Here is a 17,911-nt window from a genome sequence, read left to right on the forward strand (position 1 = left end):
ATTCATTTAACAACACAGCCAAAACATCTGGCTCTTTTAATGTTATTGCTTTTAATGTCATTGTACCGTCTACACACACCATCTGGCAGGCCATGGCTGACTGACCAACAATAAAAACATCTACCTTTCTGTACATCGTTGATGATGAAACTTATATTGAGCAGCAGAAATTTCAGATACAAATGTTCAACGCGGTTTTATTTTTGCGACATCGTTGTTACTAATAACATTTCAATATGTATACTAATAACATTATATTTATATATATATATATATATATATATATAAAACAAACAATTTTACCTGTTAATTGTTTTTTTATATTATATTTTGTGTGTGTATGTATGTGTATATTTATTTATTTATTTATTTATTTATTTATTTATTTATATTTTTATATAATCAATTGTTTATTACTTCCCTTTATTTTATTATATAAAATAAAATTATCAGTTATATATTATTATATATTACATTATATATTATTCATTTTATAACATATATTATGTTTATTACTTATTTTATTATATAAAATAAAATGATCTGTTATGTTTACCAATTATTTTTATTATATTATGACTGAAAAATAATTAGAAGTAATAATTTTTTTTTTTTTTTTTTTCCTCTCTTTTTTATTATTTTCATTTGATTTTATATAATAAAAACTATATATATATATATATATATATATATATATATATATATATATATATATATATATATATATATATATATATATATAATTTATTTTTTTATTTTGGTTTTATAATTCTATTTGGTGTTTCTCTGCAGAGGGAGTCTGTTTCTTCTCAGCTACATGTGTTTCCTGGTTAATGTCATGGTTGGTGTGGTAGTGGGCATTTGGAGGATAGTGATCACTGCCCTGTTCAACATCGTCCACTTAGGACGCCTGGACATCAGCCTTCTGAACCGTGGCGTGGAGGCCTTTGACCCAGGTACTGATGCATTCATGTTTGACCCAGGTACTGATGCATTCATGTTTGACCCAGGTACTGATGCATTCATGTTTGACCCAGGTACTGATGCATTCATTTACAGCTTTAACTATTTCTAGAATAAAAAGTAACTACATCATAGAAGACACCAATACATAATTATATTTTTAAATATCTTTTTTTTTATTTTATAGAATTAAAAAAATATTTATTTTAAGTATACATAATATAACACATATTATATTATATTAGTTTTATTTAAGCCTAACTTTGTCCCGCGTCCCCCAAGATGTAATCAGTGTCCCACATTTCCCTGAAATTGCAATATACCACAATAAGAAATATAATACTAAAAAAATTCGATTGCCGTTTAAAAAATCCATTTACTGCTTCTAGACACGTACTGGATAACATCCTGATTTAACCTGCCAGATCCAACAAAACATTCAAGTTCAACATGCACTGAATCCGGTAGAAACGCATTTATTGTTGGTGTAGTCTAATAAAAGAAAATAAAGTAGTCGCTACTTAAGGAAATGCAGTATATTTTAGTATAAAATGTGTTTTTTACCTGTACTAGCCTGTTATTCAGTTCATTCATAGGTCCCGTAGAGTAAATCACATGGTATCACTCGAACCTGGGCAAATTGAGTGCCAGTCACAGAGCCGGTCACAATTAACACAGCTTATTGACGATTTAAAATGTTAACATCCAATATTTATATAGTATAATGTCCTGAAAAATCACATCTACTGTCCTGCAAAAGAGCAAGGCGGTCACCCTATTTAAGCCGGATTTGTAGTTATGCACATAGAAATATCAAATGTAACTCTACTGATACCATATACTTCTACACTGAATATACACTGAAAGTCCGAGCTAGAACCCCCTCAGATGTTGGCTGTGAGTGTAATTTGGACGGTGGTCTCTCTGCAGGATACCGCTGTTACGCTCATTACCTGAAGATTGAGGTCAGCCAGTCTCACCCCGTGATGAAGGCCTTCTGTGGACTCCTGCTGCAAACCACGGGCCAGGACAATCTCTCCGCACAGAGGATTCGAGATGCTGAAGAAGGTCTGTGGTTTGATTTCTTTATTACTTCAGTTCATGACTACGATACCATTACATATCAATGTACCTGTTCCAGAGTCTGCTCTCAAACTCAAAGCTTTCAGACTTATTCGTTTAGAACGGAGGATGTGGTTAGTGTTTTAAGGCTGTGCTGTGTTCATTTAATTTGAGTTTTGGCAGTGAGTGTGTGTGAAAACTACATTCCAGGCCACTTTACTTTTTAAAATAAGATAAGATGCATTTAGTTGATTTCAAATAGGTATGCAGATGTTTTTTGGCATTAAATAATAACTGATAGTTATTTCATACTTCAAGTGATAACCAGTTCTCTATAGACACAATATGGTCAGCAGTTTTATTTTTGCACAACCACCTATTTATACTAATAACTACCATAATAATAAATTACATAATTAAAAAAAAAAAATAATAATAATAATAATAAAAGGGAAATGTGAAACAGTACTTTATTATTATCTTATATATATGTATATGTATATGTATATGTATGTATGTGTATGTATGTATGTGTTTACCAATTATTTTTATTGTGTTTGGCAGTTTTTTATATAAAATAATATAGTTTTATTATATATTTACATACACACCAGTTTTATTTTTGCACAACCACCTATTATTTATATTAATGTTTTCCATAATTATAAATTAAATTAATAAATCGATAAAATAAATTACATCAAATAAATAATAAAAATAAAAGTAAAACACTACATATACATACATATATATATATATATATATATACATATATATATATATATACATATATATACATATACATATATATATATATATGTGTATGTATGTATGCATGTATGTATGTATGTATGTGTATGTATGTATGTATGTATGTATGTATGCATATTTGTGTGTGTGTGTGTGTTCATAAACTGACTATGCATACAAATTGTTGCATTAGGATTATTATATATACTATATGTAAGGGATAAACCATGAAAAAAAAAGATTAATAAAAACGTAAAAACTAATAACTTAATATACTGTATCTGAAAATAATTTAATCATTAATAAAATGCATTTATTTATATATTTAATCAGTTATTAGATCACTGCAACTGATTATACTGCAGTTGTTGCAGACTATAAACAGATTGACCTCCCAGTACCCGGTAGTGTTCAGACTAATACCGTCTTTAAAAGAACAAACTCATTTCATCTTTTCAATGCATTTCCAAACAGAAAGCAGTGAAAAATGATGTTAGATCATCTGTGTCAAATCTCTGACTGAATCCAAGATTTATATTGATCCATGTTTGATTTCTCCTGGGTGATTCATGTCTATATGCACAGACGGCTGGTTGGCCTTGTTTTTAGAATAATTGATTCATCATGTTGCCTCGCACGCAGCAGGCGAGCGTTCCCGCAATGATTAAATTTGTCAGGATAAATTGGGCCCTGATGTGCAATAACTCACCTCGGCCCTGCTACTGCTCAATCAGACCTGTCATAGACATAGAGTACACGTCTCGGTCCGTAGTGTGAACATTCACACTTCTTTTCTTATAGCTGAGCGGAGATCCCATTAGAGCTTTATGTGTGTGTTATAAAGTCAGAGCTGTTCGAGCAGGACAGATCTGCCAGCTTTAGGTTTCTGCAGGATGATAGGCAGCAGATGGTGTATATTCCACATTAAAAACCCTGTCTTTTGTTGATTTTACACCTACAGATGTGAGGCTTTTTGCCTTCAAAAAAACTGGAGGAATAATATTTGCTTGTCTGTATTTGCATACAATAATTATTATCTGAGAAAAACGGGTCTGTTACACCGACTGAGCGCTGTTTCATATGTGTGACTCACAGTTCTTACACTTTCCATATGCTAAACACACCTTGTATGTTGCAACTGTGAATTACATTTCAGACCTCTTCGCTTTCATTCAATTTGCCAGCATTAGGTTTTTTTTATTTTATTTTTATTTTATTTTTAATTTATTGTTATGTTTACCAATTGTGTTTATAGTGTTAGGCAGTTTTTTATATCAAATAATATAATTTTATTATATATTTACATACACACCAATTTTATTTTTGCACAACCACCTATTATTTATATTTATATATTCTGCATTAAATTAATAAATTGATCAAATGAATTACATTTAATAAATAATATAAAATAAATGTAAAACACTACGAATATACAGTGTATGTGTGTGTATATATATATATATGAATATATATATTCATTTTTTGTTATTATTTATTTATTTATTGTGTTATTGCTATTATGACATGTCTACAATTAAAATATGGGCAATTAAATATGTAAATATTCATATACAATAAGTGATAGAATAATTTTACCTTTAATGTTGCCTTCTTACCTATGTAGTGTGATAAGATGGCCTCTTTAAATCATTTACATTTTGTTCCATAACAACTAAATTAGCAAATGTTTCTATTAATTTCCTATAATAATTATCCAGCACATGCTAAACTTATATCTAAATATATAACAATTTGAAAGTAAATGCATATTATTCTTAAGGGCAGCATCTATACTGTATAGAAATATCAACTGATTTGATAATACTGAGTTCTTGTCATATTTTATTACTATTTTCTAAACGATAGCGGACGATAGCAGGTTTGTGTGTGTGTGTGTGTGTGTGTGTGTGTGTGTGTGTGTGTGTGTGTATGTGTGTATATATATATATATATATATATATATATATATATATATATATATAATCAGTAATCAATTAAAAGCACTTTTCAATATGTTGACTTAACCTCTTTCATAATGTTATGTATTCAACATTTAAAGGTATTCAACTGGTCCAGCAAGAGAAGAAACAGAACAAGGTGTCCAACGCCAAGCGGGCACGAGCGCACTGGCAGCTCCTCTTCACGCTGGTCAACAACCCGTCCTTGGTGGGCTCCCGAAAGCATTTCCAGTGCCAGAGTTCAGAAAGCTTCATCAACGGAGCGCTCAACCGGACCTCTAAGGAGGGCAGCAAAAAGGAAGGCAGCATCAAGGAGCCGAGCAAGGAGGCCGAAAGCGCCGCCACCAACAACTGAGGACTGGACATCACACTGCGGAGAAGGAGATCCCCCCCCCCCCCAGCCTCTCTTAATGGCTGCTGGCCAGATATTGATGATAGTATTATTTGCTTTGGTGTAGCAGAGAAGCACATGTGTTTTAGCTAAGTGCACTTCCAGCTCAGTGCCTCAGGAAGAACTTCAAGCAGTTGTAGTTAACGGATTCTTTGCATGTGTGAATGGATGGATGGATGGATGGATTGTGTCTTTTGTTGCATGTTTGAGTGAGACTGTCTTTCCGTCTTGGACTTAGCATATCAGGAAATCTAGTTTGGCACTGAACTCCCATCTAACCGCTTGATGCGAGGTTAGTATGTGTGACTATTTATGAATGTACAGGTTCTGCTCTTTGGCAAAACTGACGAATTATTCATTTCCACTCATTTTTGCACTCATTGGTGTGACTTTTACCAGTGGTGAGAATGTTCTTCTATTAAACAAACAGATGAAACCTATAATGTCCATTATGGGTTGAGCTGTATCTGTTCTTTTAAGACAACATCTACTGTAATTGCATTGCAATATTTTTTTCATCTCTGACTAAATATAAACACAACCTGTCTCACTGTTACATTTGACACTTAATTTTGATAGTCCCCTCTATTATGTCTTTTTCTGCTACCTATGGCATATTTGTGATTATGAAATTAAATAAATATTAAAACTTAAAAAATCTGTTCACTGTGTTGAATTAAGGGAAATGGTGCCCTCTCCTGCGTCGCGTAAAATCAAACGCTTGATTTCATGTTCAGTTAAAAAAAAAAAAAAGAGAACCATTAGAATTATTATTATACTCTCACGAAATATTGTTATGCTTTATTTATTTTCCTTGCGGCAACTTTAAACATTGTAAAAAGATTTTGCGTTCGTTATTCAAACGTATGATTTATAGAGTTATTGGATATTTAAAATAAGTCAGAGGTGTGAGCAAAACACCGAAATCACATTATTCCTTTGTTCTGCCCTTTTCTCAAGCAAGTGAATTCATATCCATGACGAAAAAAAGGCTTCTAAAATGGGATAAATTATTTCGTGAATTTAAATGCGTTTAATATAGCCTATTAATGTCCTATAGGATATATGCAGGCTCATATATTTATTTTCAAATATTCGTTTCAGAAAAAGAAAAAAACTAAATGAGCCATACCTTACTCGGATACTTTGTTAATTTTGAGAATAAAAACAAAATATATATTTTTAAATCAGTGAGTGTTTTACATTATTCCCTTATCGCACGGCGTTTCACGGGACATTTCCTCCTTCGATATCCAGCAAGCACACTTCATGATTTTACAGTCAGTTGGGTGGTTTGTGTGAAAAGCTTGTCCACATTATAGGTAATATATATAAAAAAAAATTTAAAAAAATGTTTGCAAATAATTTCCAGTACATTCGTTCGTTCAGTATTTTATTAAGGTCACGTACATAAAATCATATCAAAATCTTTAAAAGGTTTGAGTATTTTTACAACATCATTGGACAGCTGGACAAGAAACAAGCCACTATGCGTCAATTTACTGGACACTCGATGTCGTGTTGACATGGTAAAAACGGACCATTTATATTTATAAAAAAAAGAGAGAACATTTTCTCAGATTACTTGGCTTACATCACAAATCGACATTTAATATCTACAGTCTATAGTACCCTAATAAAACACACTTGAAAATACTTTTGTGTGACATGCCACGAATAAAGGCTATCTCAAATAGAAGAAAGGACACGTTCAGTCAATTCGTAAAGGCGAGAGATATTTTAAAGCACCCGGTCGCAAAGATATTAAAAATCACACATGTTGGGATCCCACATTACACTTAACAAACTTTTTTTTTTTTCAAGGTGACCTGGTTCGTTTTCCAGACACACACATGCTGTGAAAAGAGTAACAGGGTGACATTTCCCTCAGAAGCGCTCGATGTCTGTCCACTATATCGATGACTTAAAATGGATGCTACTTGACAATGAAAGTGACAAGACTCACGAAAAGTGAATTGTAGCTATTATAAGGGTTTTTTTTTTAAGATAGATTTGTCTGTTACGTCCAGTCAACTGGATAAATCTCAAAACCCTATATGTAATAATGAACACTCATCGTATGCACTTACTGCTAACTTGCTGAGGTAATAAAAGGAGTGCGAGTCTGTAGGCTATAGACCTTATTCACAGCGGCGCCATCTTCGATTTTTAACGGAAATTCAAGCGAGGCTGTGAGGGATAGACCGATCTCTTCAGTTGGTTGTACATTTCTTTAATGTGTTTTTTATTGTTCTGCTGACGAAAAACTGCAAAGTTCAAATATTTGCAAGAAATTCAAGTCGACAAAAAACTGAGCTGTGGAAAATTATAAGTGATCTAGGAGCTTTGTGCAGCTTTTTACAGCGGATGCTATTGAAAACACGGTAAGTCTATCTCTCACTGCCTGCCATGGCGCAGCTCTGAATGAAGTCTATTACGTGAGATGACAGTCCGTATTCACCTGGTTTGTATTGTGTTTCAGAGCAAATGAAGAATAAACATCTCAACGGGGTTGTTTGTAATTACCGTTGATCTCCGCAGATATGTTTACCGCTTCAGCTCCAAGAGGCAACCGATCGCTGTACTCGGATCCAGCTTCAAAATCCTCCTGCGTTTTGGATTGTGACTCAGGAATGGACTCAGTCACCACGCTGCCCTCGATGTCCTCACCTTCTCCGTCCTCGCCATCAGCCTCGCCTTCGGCCTCTCCCAGCTCACTCGGGTCAAAGTTCTTATCAGATCCCACAAAAGACGCCCTGGGGTCGAAATCTGTCGCTATGTGCTTTTCCATCTGATCTGGGTTTTGTGTCTTCATAATCAACTTGTAGGTCTTGCCTTGATACTTGTAGAGCAGATGGCAGCAGGTGGCTCCCAGCAGGGGCACGGTTGCCAAAGCTAGCAAAAAAATGCTAACGACCACTATAATCAGCAAAGATGGGATTTTCTTCCGGGTTGTAAAGACCACTTGGACTTGACAGTCCTGGCCTCCATAGGTGAGGCACAGGGTGTAATTAGTGCCCGGCTTGAGGCCCTGAAAGCGATAGGCATTGACGCCCTCTTCTATCTTGGACCACTGCACCACTGAATGTCCATTACCAGTACTGACGCAAAGGTACAACATGTCCAGGGGTGACTTTTTGGTGGATGTCTGGAAAAGGCTAAAAGGTTCCTTATTTACAGTTTGGAGGTCTTCTTGTTGACTGAGGTGAATGTTTGACTTTGCGTTGGCCATCTGGAAAGGGTTCAGCTGAACTTTGGCCTCAGTCTCTGAAACCTCCAGAGCGATCACCCCAAAATCAAACGTGTACTGTTTGAGTTCGTCCAAGCTGAGGTTGAAAGCATGGTTGGAGATGTACTGCGTACCATCATTTATTCCGCATTTGCCAACAAATGGCAAACTATCGGTCCCTTCTTCCACTCGCTCTCTATCCCTCGCAATAAGAGATGTTCCGGTTGGAAGGCTCTTTGTTTTCTCCTCAGATTTGGACCACATGCTAATAACGCTGTTTTTGGAGCCTTTTGAACCAAGTTTGTCTTCTGGTAAATGGCTAGGTGCTTTTGTGTCGAGCATCGAATTGATGGCATGCTTTTTGGTGCCTGCGACAACGAGTCTCACCGAGCCCTCGGCTTTTCCCATGTCGTTGACTGCAGAGCAGGTGTAGTTGCCTTCTTCTTTCTTGCTCATGCGAGGGATGATCAAGGTGCCATTTTGAAACACAAGGAACCTGGTGTTCGTAGGCGGCCCATTAACCGGAATCTCAATTTTTTCGACAATGGCGGGTAAAGGGAATGTAATTAGTTGGTTTCCAGCGTATATCTCCCATGTGACGTCAGGTTTAGGGGTTCCTTTTGTTTCACAGTATAGCACGACCAAATATCCGTCATAGAGTTCGATTTTTTCGATGTTTGGCTGATATGTGATGGACACGGACGGAGCCTTGCAATCCAGTTTGGGCATGCTAGTGACCTGTGTACCTTTGAGGTGGGAAGGAGCATCGCAGACAATGTTGTTTTGGTCAGGGATTGAGATTGAGGATTTGTTGATCCAGTCCCTAAGCCACTCTAGGTTGCAGGAGCAGGTGAAGGGGTTGTGATAGATTTGGAGGTGGGACATGGCAGTCAAAGCATCAAACGTTCCCTGTACGATGGTGGTAAACTTGTTATTGTTAATACGGACCGAACGCAGGTCCTTCAGGTTGGAAAAAGCGTTCTTGGGGATGCTGACCATCTCGTTATTGTTCATCTTTAACAACTGCAGGGCAGTGAGATTGGCCAAATCCTCCCATGGAAAATGCACAATTTTATTGTGGCTTATATCCAAATTTTTCAGCTGAATCATCGGAGCCAAGGTGTCCCTTTCGACAGTGACGATTTCATTGTGAGCCAGCCAAAGAGAGGTCACCTGGATCACATTTATAAAGTTTTTGGATTTCAGCACTTTAATCTTGTTAGCTGTAAGACTCAGGGTGGCCACATTGGACGGCAAGTCCACAGGTACTTCCAGAAGTTCTTTGTTGGCACAATCTGTTAACTGGCGGTTAAATTTATCAGAGCAGGTACACTGTTCAGGGCAACAGTGCACACTGCCAATCACTGCAGTCCCCAAGGCAATAAGCATCAGGTATTTGGTTGCCATTTTCAGCTCCTGCCAAGCACACACGAAGGTGCAGATTAGTACAAATTATTTATGTATTTTTCACACTCAAAGAAAAAATGTGAATGAAAGAAGTCATTTAAAGTGAACTACTGCAAACTATTATGATGTTAATAAAAAGCACTTGATGCTATCATAGTGTCAAACAAATATATTTTGAAAAGTTACCAAAAACCAAATGCTTTTATTATTATTATTGATTACACTTTATTTGTTAACAATTTATTTTTGTGTCATTGTTACATGTTACATGCACTTACTCTAGTAATAACTATACATTTTGCATAATTACATGTTTATTCTCTTTTTTCTCGAGTTCTCAAGTTCTTTTGGACTAATTGAGATGGCTGATGCCTTATTTTGTTTCTTTTCATTCCTCTCGACATCCTCGAGCGTTTTGCTGTTACCGGACGACTGAGCAGCGAAGGCTTGAGAACGGGACGCTTGGACCGTGTTCGCTGTCCAGCGTGCTGAAAACGCGCTTCAATTTATATAATAAAACTTATTTGTGTTGCGAATATCTTGAAAATCTCGAGATATGAAGCGACTGCTCAACCATACAAACCTTACAATCTTTCGCTGAAAGTTTAAATAAGAAACACTTTGACAGTTTATTTGCTATTGTTTCTGTCTACATTCTGGAAAATTGTTGCTTAAAAACTTTCTCATAGTGCCTTACCTGTAAGTGATATATTCCTAACGCTCGCGCGGATTTCAGTCAACACGACACTTGATGAGATTTAAAAACAATATTTAATGCTCAGATGTCAAATTATCCCAAAACATGATGTAGCCTTTTATATCCCGCTGGAAATCTCTGCTGTTTTTGTTAGCAGACGGCAGATGATACATTTTAGTGTCCGTGAGATGCTGAGCAGTCCAGAGGCTGTTTTCTCATGATCGCGCTCGAGTTTGGACAGAATTCACTGCGCGCTCCCGCCTCCACAGTGTAAGGGGTGGGATTGTGAACGCGCAGCCTCTCCCTTCAATTCCGCATTAATGCCACAGGGACTTTGCCGTCCAGATGAAGGTTATTCATAATTTAGATACAGTTGATAATTTATATCACATGACCTATGCCCCTTGTCTTTTCGAAGTGATTATAACCAATAGCCAGATAATTATTTTTCCATATATAAAGTAGTTTTAAAAGATTGTACATACAATCACAAACATTTAAATATTTACATTTGCTTGTGTCCGAATGCATTTTACAGGTTAGTAATTTTCTTAGAGATAAAGTCGCCTACCATAAAATACTGTATGATTGTTAAAATCATAAAATTACCAATAAGAAAACCGATGAGAAAGACAAAAAGGGGAAGTCCATAGTCTTGTCTAGTGACTATCTGTCAGACAGGAACAGAAAATCATGCAAAATTATATTTGCAATTATGTCATTTTTTAATGTAGAATATATTTTGTCAATGCCTACAGTTAGAATAAAAGTGCTAAATTTTCCCTGAGCTGATTTTTGCAAACACTTTGCTGCTGTTAGCGAACCAGATATTAAAAAACAAGTGAACTGAGCTGCAGATACAATGACAGCGTCATGAAGCTCATGAAAGGCTGCAAATTCTGTTTGTAATTGCGGTGACTTCAGTGAAAGTTGCTTAATTTGTTGACAAGTCTTATCAGGGGCGAACTCCTTCTCAAGAAACGACACTAAATACAATGATAATGTGAACGCACTTGGCTTTGAGGGACATATCTTGTTTATGTCTGTTCATTGCCTTTTATTTTGTTGCGGTTTGCGGTGGTGACGCCCGAACCCTTTCACATGCTGACATCTAGTGGTAATTTTATACACACTCGTTGTTGCTGTTGCTCGTTCATTTTAGTAGTCTAGATCTTTTATCAGATTTGTTTGTTTTTTTAAAACATGGGATTAAACACTTTCTGAAATTACAGAAAAGAAAAAAAGCTAATGCATTGTGGGAAATTAAAGGCCAATTTTTAAAGTAATCAAATGTTGTTTTTTTATAAACTTGACCTTTGATTTTTTTTCTTTCTACTCTCAAGTCCACAAATTGGTCTATTTTAAACACACTCCGGTATATGTCTTTTACATCATTGTAACTAAACAACTTTATCTAACAGTTTTCCCCATATTGCAACTCTACTAGAATTTTGTAACAGCATCAATGACATTATTACATTTATTTATTTATTTATTAAGTGTTTACCGGGATGAAACACAACGGTCATAAACTACAGCAAATGCATTATGCACTCAGTAAGTTTCTATGTTGTGCTGGCTTATACTGACACCTGCTGGTGTGGGTGCAGCTTCAGACAAAAGCTAAACTTTTCTGTTCATTTCATTGTCAGGTTTAGTTGCAGAACCGTTAGCCACAGAACGGAAGTGAGGAGCTCATATTGAGTTGCGTTATTTTCTTTTATTAGATATGAGCTATTTTCGCATGGGTTTTGATTGGATCAATATCTAGAATATTGAATGACAATACTTTTAAATAGGGTCACTTTTCAGTTCCTACATGCATGCTGTACAATGTATCATGAGCATTACTTAAGCCCATTAATCATGTATCGCCGCTAGAGCTCACTTATTTAAAACAATAACAAAGGCGTAGCTTAAAAGGATAGTTCACCCAAATATGAAAATTCTGTCATTAATTACTCACCCTGATGTCGTTCCAAACCTGGACTTTTTTTTCATCTTCGGAACACAAATGAAGATATTTCTGATAAAATGATGAAATGAGAGCTTTCTGTCACTCGATTGACAGCTACCACTTTGATGCTTCAAAAAGTTCATTAAGACACCGAGGGCCCTATTGTAACGATCTGAAACGCAAGCATCAAACGCGAAACGCAAGTAACTTTGTGGGCGGATCTTGGGCGCTGTTGCTATTATACCGGCAAGATAAATGACTCTTGCGCCCGACGCAAATCTAAAATGGGTTGGTCTGAAGTAGCTTTACTATTCATAGGTGTGGTTTGGGCGTAACGTGAAATAAACCGATCAGAACATCATCTCACATTCCCTTTAAGAGCAGGCGCGCTTGTTCCATGGCGGAAACATAATCGCTTTATATGATGAACAGATTGAATTTAGGCTTTTATATAAACATTCATCAACACACACATCAGTTGTGGTAAACAGAAGCTCAAGCATGTTCGCTTGACGTGCAAGAACCAGTGAGGTTCATTCTCGTGTTACGCAGCACGTTTGAGCTTCCGCAAGAACCAATGAGGCTCATTCTGGTGTTATGCAGCACGTTTTCACAAGAGGTTTGTTCTTGCGCGTCGAGCAGGTTCAGTTGAGCTGCTGTTTATGTTCGCTGATCAATGTTTATATGTGAATAAAAGCCTAAATTAAATCTGTTCCTCATATAAAGCGATTGAGTCTCTTCAGAAAATTTTGACTAAACCGCTCAATTCATATGGATTAGTTTTACGATCTCTTCATGAACTTTTTGAAGTGTCAAAGTGGTAGTTGTGTAGCTGTCAATGGAGGGACAGAAATCTCTCAGATTTCATTAAAAATATCTTCATTTGTGTTTCGAAGATGAGCGAAAGTCTTACAGGTGTGGAACGACATTAGGGTGAGTAAATGATGACAGAATTTTCAGTTTTGGGTGAACTATCCCTTTAACAAACACTTTTTTTATCATCTATAACTTCTGGAGAAATATACTTTCTTTTTTGTTTAAAAGTTGTATACTAATAGCACATGTGGGATAACAGATCAGTAACTTCCAGCTTCACCAGCAACAACAAAAAAATATTCAGTTCTCTTGAATTGTTTGTGGTTTTCACACACCATGTCTAAAGTAAGGTTTTACTCTAAATAACAGGTTATCTTTGCACCGTTTTTGCTATGTTACTCGCCTAAGCTTGACGCTGCATATATTGTGAACCATGCTGGTTCTTTGCAGACTGCAATCACAAAAGCTACAACATGGCATGGACACATGGAATAAGTACATGGCAGACCCTGTCAAATCAAATTTCCAAGCATGAAGGCGCAGAGTGCCAGCGTCTGCATGGCACTATCGACGAGGCGTCAGAACAGCAAATCCATGAACAAGTTAATTTTAGGAGGCAGGTTCTAGACCAGATCATTAATCATTGATCTTTAACTCTGGCATAAAAAAACGTGCATTTAGGGGACACTTCGAAGACACTGAAAGTGTCAACAAAGTTAATTTTCTCTCCATCATCGACCTACTGGCCAAGTATGATCCATATTTGAAGGAGCTGCTCAGTCGCCCTGCTGGTTCCGTTAAGTATCTCAGCCCAGAAATCCCAAATGAACTGATTGGTATACTCTCCGAGTCTGTCCAGAAAGAAATTATCAGTAAAATTAAGGCCGCGCCATTTTTCTCAGTGATCATAAATATGACTCAAGACATAAGAGACAACCAAATGCCACATATGTACACTGTGCTACCCATAACTTAAATCTGGTCCTCAATGATTCAGTTAAGTCAATAACAGAGCTGACAAAGTTTTATAACACCATGGAAAAATTGTGTGTTTTTTGCACAAAGTATAAAGAGGTGGAATGTATTGGTTGAGATTACTGAAAAACCCACTCCGGGTGTCACGCTGAAAAACTGTGCGCTACTACAGTAGGTGGACATCGCGCAATGATCCCGTGACTGTACAGATATGTTGACGTGTTGAAGGCCCTGGCCAATATTTCACTTACCAGTAAAAAGGCAGATGAGTGCAACGAGTCCATGGCTTTGATAAAGCTGATGGAAAGATTTGACTTTGTTTTTATTATAGTTCTTCAAAGTGAAGTCTTGGAACAGATCAATGTCAGTTCAAAAATGCTACAGGCGAAGGATGTTGATCTTCTTAAAGCTACAGAATTACTTGACACTGCCATCGCGGAGTTGACAAGGTTCAGGGAAAATTTCGAGGAGGCAAAAGCAACCGCACAATTCATGGCTGAGAAGTGGGGAGTGAAACAAACCTTTAAAAAGGAAAGAATTAGAAGGGCAAAGCGCCATTTCGATGAATTCTGTCAGGATGAGTGTTTGGCTTATGCTGAAAGTTACTTCAAGGTAAATGTTTTTAACACTTGCCTAGACATTATAATTTCCCAGCTGAGTCTGCGATTTTCAGCTTTGCGATCAGTTGCCGATTTGTTCAGAGTGGTCCAGCCACACATGCTTGCAACTGAGGAGAAGAACGCTATATATGAAGGGGCACAGAGGTTAGTGGAGATATACAACAAAGACTTGTCTCCAGCCCTTCCACAACAATTGATCGCATTCCGTGCAGCCTTTAAAAGACAAATCTCTGGGATGACAACAGTTCAAGTTCTGGCCAGTGGGTTTTTTGATTGTTGAGAACAACTCTATCACATCTAGCTTCAGTGACGTGCACCATTTTAGTTCTCTTTCTTACCATCCCTCTTAATGTTGCATCAGTGGAGCACTCATTTTCAAAACTGAAGCTAATAAAAAATTATTTGCGGAGCACCATGTCGCAAAACAGACTATCAGGACTGGCAATTCTTTCCATCAAGAATGCACGAAGCCGTGAATTAAACACCAATGACATAGTGGATGAATTTGCCAAAAGCAAGGCCCGGAGAATCAGGGGTGGAGGTAACGAATTACAACTACTCACGTTACTGTAATTAATTTCAGGTACTTGTACTTTTTTGGGTATATTTTTAAATCTGTAATTTTACTTTTACTCAAGTACATATTAAGCTTAGTAATCTACTTCGCTACTTGTAAACTCTCATTTCATACTGAGTACAATTTGAATTGATATTCAAATCTTTGACTGGCATTTCGGTAGCCAATAAAAATATCCAGTAGTAAACCTACCAATAAAAAAACCTGATATTTTTTTGGCAGATTGAGTTGATTTGTATAACCACAGTTTTACAACAAAGACCATGGTTAAACTATGGTTAGTGTAGCAAAACCATGGTTAATTTGTAGTTACCATGGTTAATAACCATGTTTTTTTGGTTTTATTTGTAGTAAAACCATGGTTAATTTTCGTAAGGGATATCGATACTGAAATACCTGACAATCCTCAATATCTGTTCCAATACTAATTTTCTGGAGTATACACCGATGCCAGCGGCGCGTTCTCATTCTCTCATCTCCCCGACAGCGAGTTTGACACACCCGCCTCCTCTCAGCGCGGGATTGCATGTTTTGCTCATAATTTTATTCATACCCGCAGGCTTGAATGATCATTGGTCTGTGCTTCACCCGCTCTGGGGTGCGTTTCCCAAAAGCATCGTAAGCCAACTTAGTCAAGTCAAGCCAAGTTCCGTCGTTATCAGCATAGTTCAACGAGTCTGTGTTTCCCGAAACCATCGTTCAAACGAACATTCGCAAACAGCATCGCAAAGTAGTGTGGTTGGAAAGACAGCTCTTCACCTGTGGTTAGAAGCATAGTTTGCATGACATGTGGACTTAATAAATCATTATCTTGAGCAAAATAAGCATGCTGACATTCAGTACAACCTGTGTCTTTTATTTAGAATAAATGTCATCAGCGTCTTTTAGTTTTTCAAGAGATTTAAAGCACCGTTTTGAAGAGTGCGCATGTGTGAACGTGCTCTAGTCTAGTGCGTAAGAAAGAGCCGATGATTGAATCTGGAAATAAAGCAAAATAACTGAGAAAAATGAGAAATAAGTCCTCAGATGTCATGTCTGTAATTTATAGCAAAACATCTAGCGTTAATTCGATCTCAAACTGGGGTGCGTTTCCCGAAAGCATCGTTAGCCAACTATGGTTGCAAGTTCCGTCGTTATCAGCATAGTTCAACGATTTGGTGTTTCCCGAAACCATCGTTCCAACGAACGTTCGCAAACAGCATCGCAAACTTGTGTGGTTGGAACGACAGCTCTCGAGATGTGGTTAGAAGCATAGTTTCTAGTTTACATGAGATGTAGACTGAATAAATCCTTATCTTTAGCAAAATAAGCAAGCTGACATTCAGTAGGCTACAACCCGTGTTATTTATATAGAATACATACAAATGTAATTTACGTCTTTTAGTTTGTCAAGAGATTTAAAGCACCGTTTTTGAAGACTGCGCATGTGCGAATGTGCTCTACTATGTAGAACGAGACAAATATTGAGTCTGGTAATAAAGCAAAATAACTGAGAAAAATTAGAAATGGTCTTCAGATGCCATGTCTGTAACTTAGCCTATATGACAAAATCTAGCGTTAATTCGATATCAAACAGATTAATTAAAATAAGTTATTAGTCCACCACGTGCGAAACCAACGTGGTTGAACGATACTTTGCGACATATGGTTTCGGGAAACAGTCGTGACTAGCTAGTTGATTTCTCCAACGATGCATCGTACTATGGTAGTTAAGCTGCGAGCTATATAGTTGTACGGGAAACGCACCCCAGATTCATTAAAAGAAGTTACTCCACCACGTGCGTGACGTCATAAACCAACGTGGTTGAACGACCACTTTCCCAGCAAACACAGAACGTTGACACAAAGTACCCAACCTTCTAACAACGTTTTAACAACATGGACAAAAGGTTGCTATAACTACGTTGTGTGGTGAAGGTTGTTAGAGCGTTGTCACAACGTTGACATTAAACCACCATTGTAGGGCCATTGCTTAAGGTTGTGCCAACGGTGTCTTGACAACCACGTCTGACTAGGACCCCCTATGGACGTCTGTGGACGTGCGAAACTGGTTCAATATCTGAACGTCTGACTAGGGACTATTTTTGAAGTCTGTGGACGTGCAAAACTGGTTCAATATCCGAACATCTGACTGGGGAGCCCTTTGAACATCTGTAGACATGCGAATCTGGTTCAATATCCGAACGTCTGACTAGGGACCCTTACTGTGGATGTTTGTGGATGTGCAAGAAAGCCAGGACTCCTTTAGGACAGAAGACTATTTCAGTATCTGAACCAATCTGAAATGTGTCATTGTTTTTTGACAAATTGTCATACGAAGTACTATTGAATAAATAAATAAAAATAATCACATTATTATGAAAATGTCAAATGATATTACATATTAAATTGATATTATGCAATCATTGCAAAATAACAATTTATTTAATATATGGATTAAGAAATGAAAACTTTCTGGGAAATGTCTGAAAAATTTGTATTTTGTAAATTTTGCCCAATTTAAATT

At 36.8% G+C, this 17,911-nt stretch overlaps 2 protein-coding genes across 6 annotated transcripts in view; one reads left to right on the top strand and one right to left on the bottom strand.

Moving 5' to 3' along the window:
* stra6 (signaling receptor and transporter of retinol STRA6) overlaps window positions 1-6,460 on the top strand; it is a 29,633-nt gene extending 23,173 nt beyond the window's left edge. For all 5 annotated transcript variants that reach the window (XM_079859999.1, XM_079860000.1, XM_079859998.1 and 2 more), the window contains exons 16-18: window positions 793-956; window positions 1,894-2,031; window positions 4,838-6,460. In XM_079859999.1, the coding sequence (XP_079716125.1) occupies window positions 793-956; window positions 1,894-2,031; window positions 4,838-5,091 (556 nt within the window). In that variant the 3' untranslated portion in view covers window positions 5,092-6,460. The remainder of the gene's footprint in view (window positions 1-792; window positions 957-1,893; window positions 2,032-4,837) is intronic.
* An 895-nt stretch (window positions 6,461-7,355) lies between these two features.
* Window positions 7,356-10,783, bottom strand: islr2 (immunoglobulin superfamily containing leucine-rich repeat 2). The gene is made up of 2 exons (XM_079860196.1): window positions 10,461-10,783; window positions 7,356-9,772 (listed from the first exon to the last, which is right to left on the bottom strand). Exon 2 carries the CDS (start codon window positions 9,761-9,763, stop codon window positions 7,631-7,633), a length of 2,133 nt encoding a protein of 710 aa, XP_079716322.1. The 5' UTR covers window positions 9,764-9,772; window positions 10,461-10,783; the 3' UTR covers window positions 7,356-7,630.
* Between the last annotated feature and the right edge of the window lie 7,128 nt (window positions 10,784-17,911).

The sequence above is a fragment of the Squalius cephalus genome (genome assembly GCF_949319135.1).
Source record: "Squalius cephalus genome assembly, chromosome: 23".
In the NCBI taxonomy this organism is placed as follows: Eukaryota; Metazoa; Chordata; class Actinopteri; order Cypriniformes; family Leuciscidae; genus Squalius; species Squalius cephalus.

Coding starts and splice junctions, on each gene's coding strand:
- islr2 (XM_079860196.1), bottom strand. CDS start 9,763: ATGGCAACCAAATACCTGATGCTTATTGCCTTGGGGACTGCAGTGATT.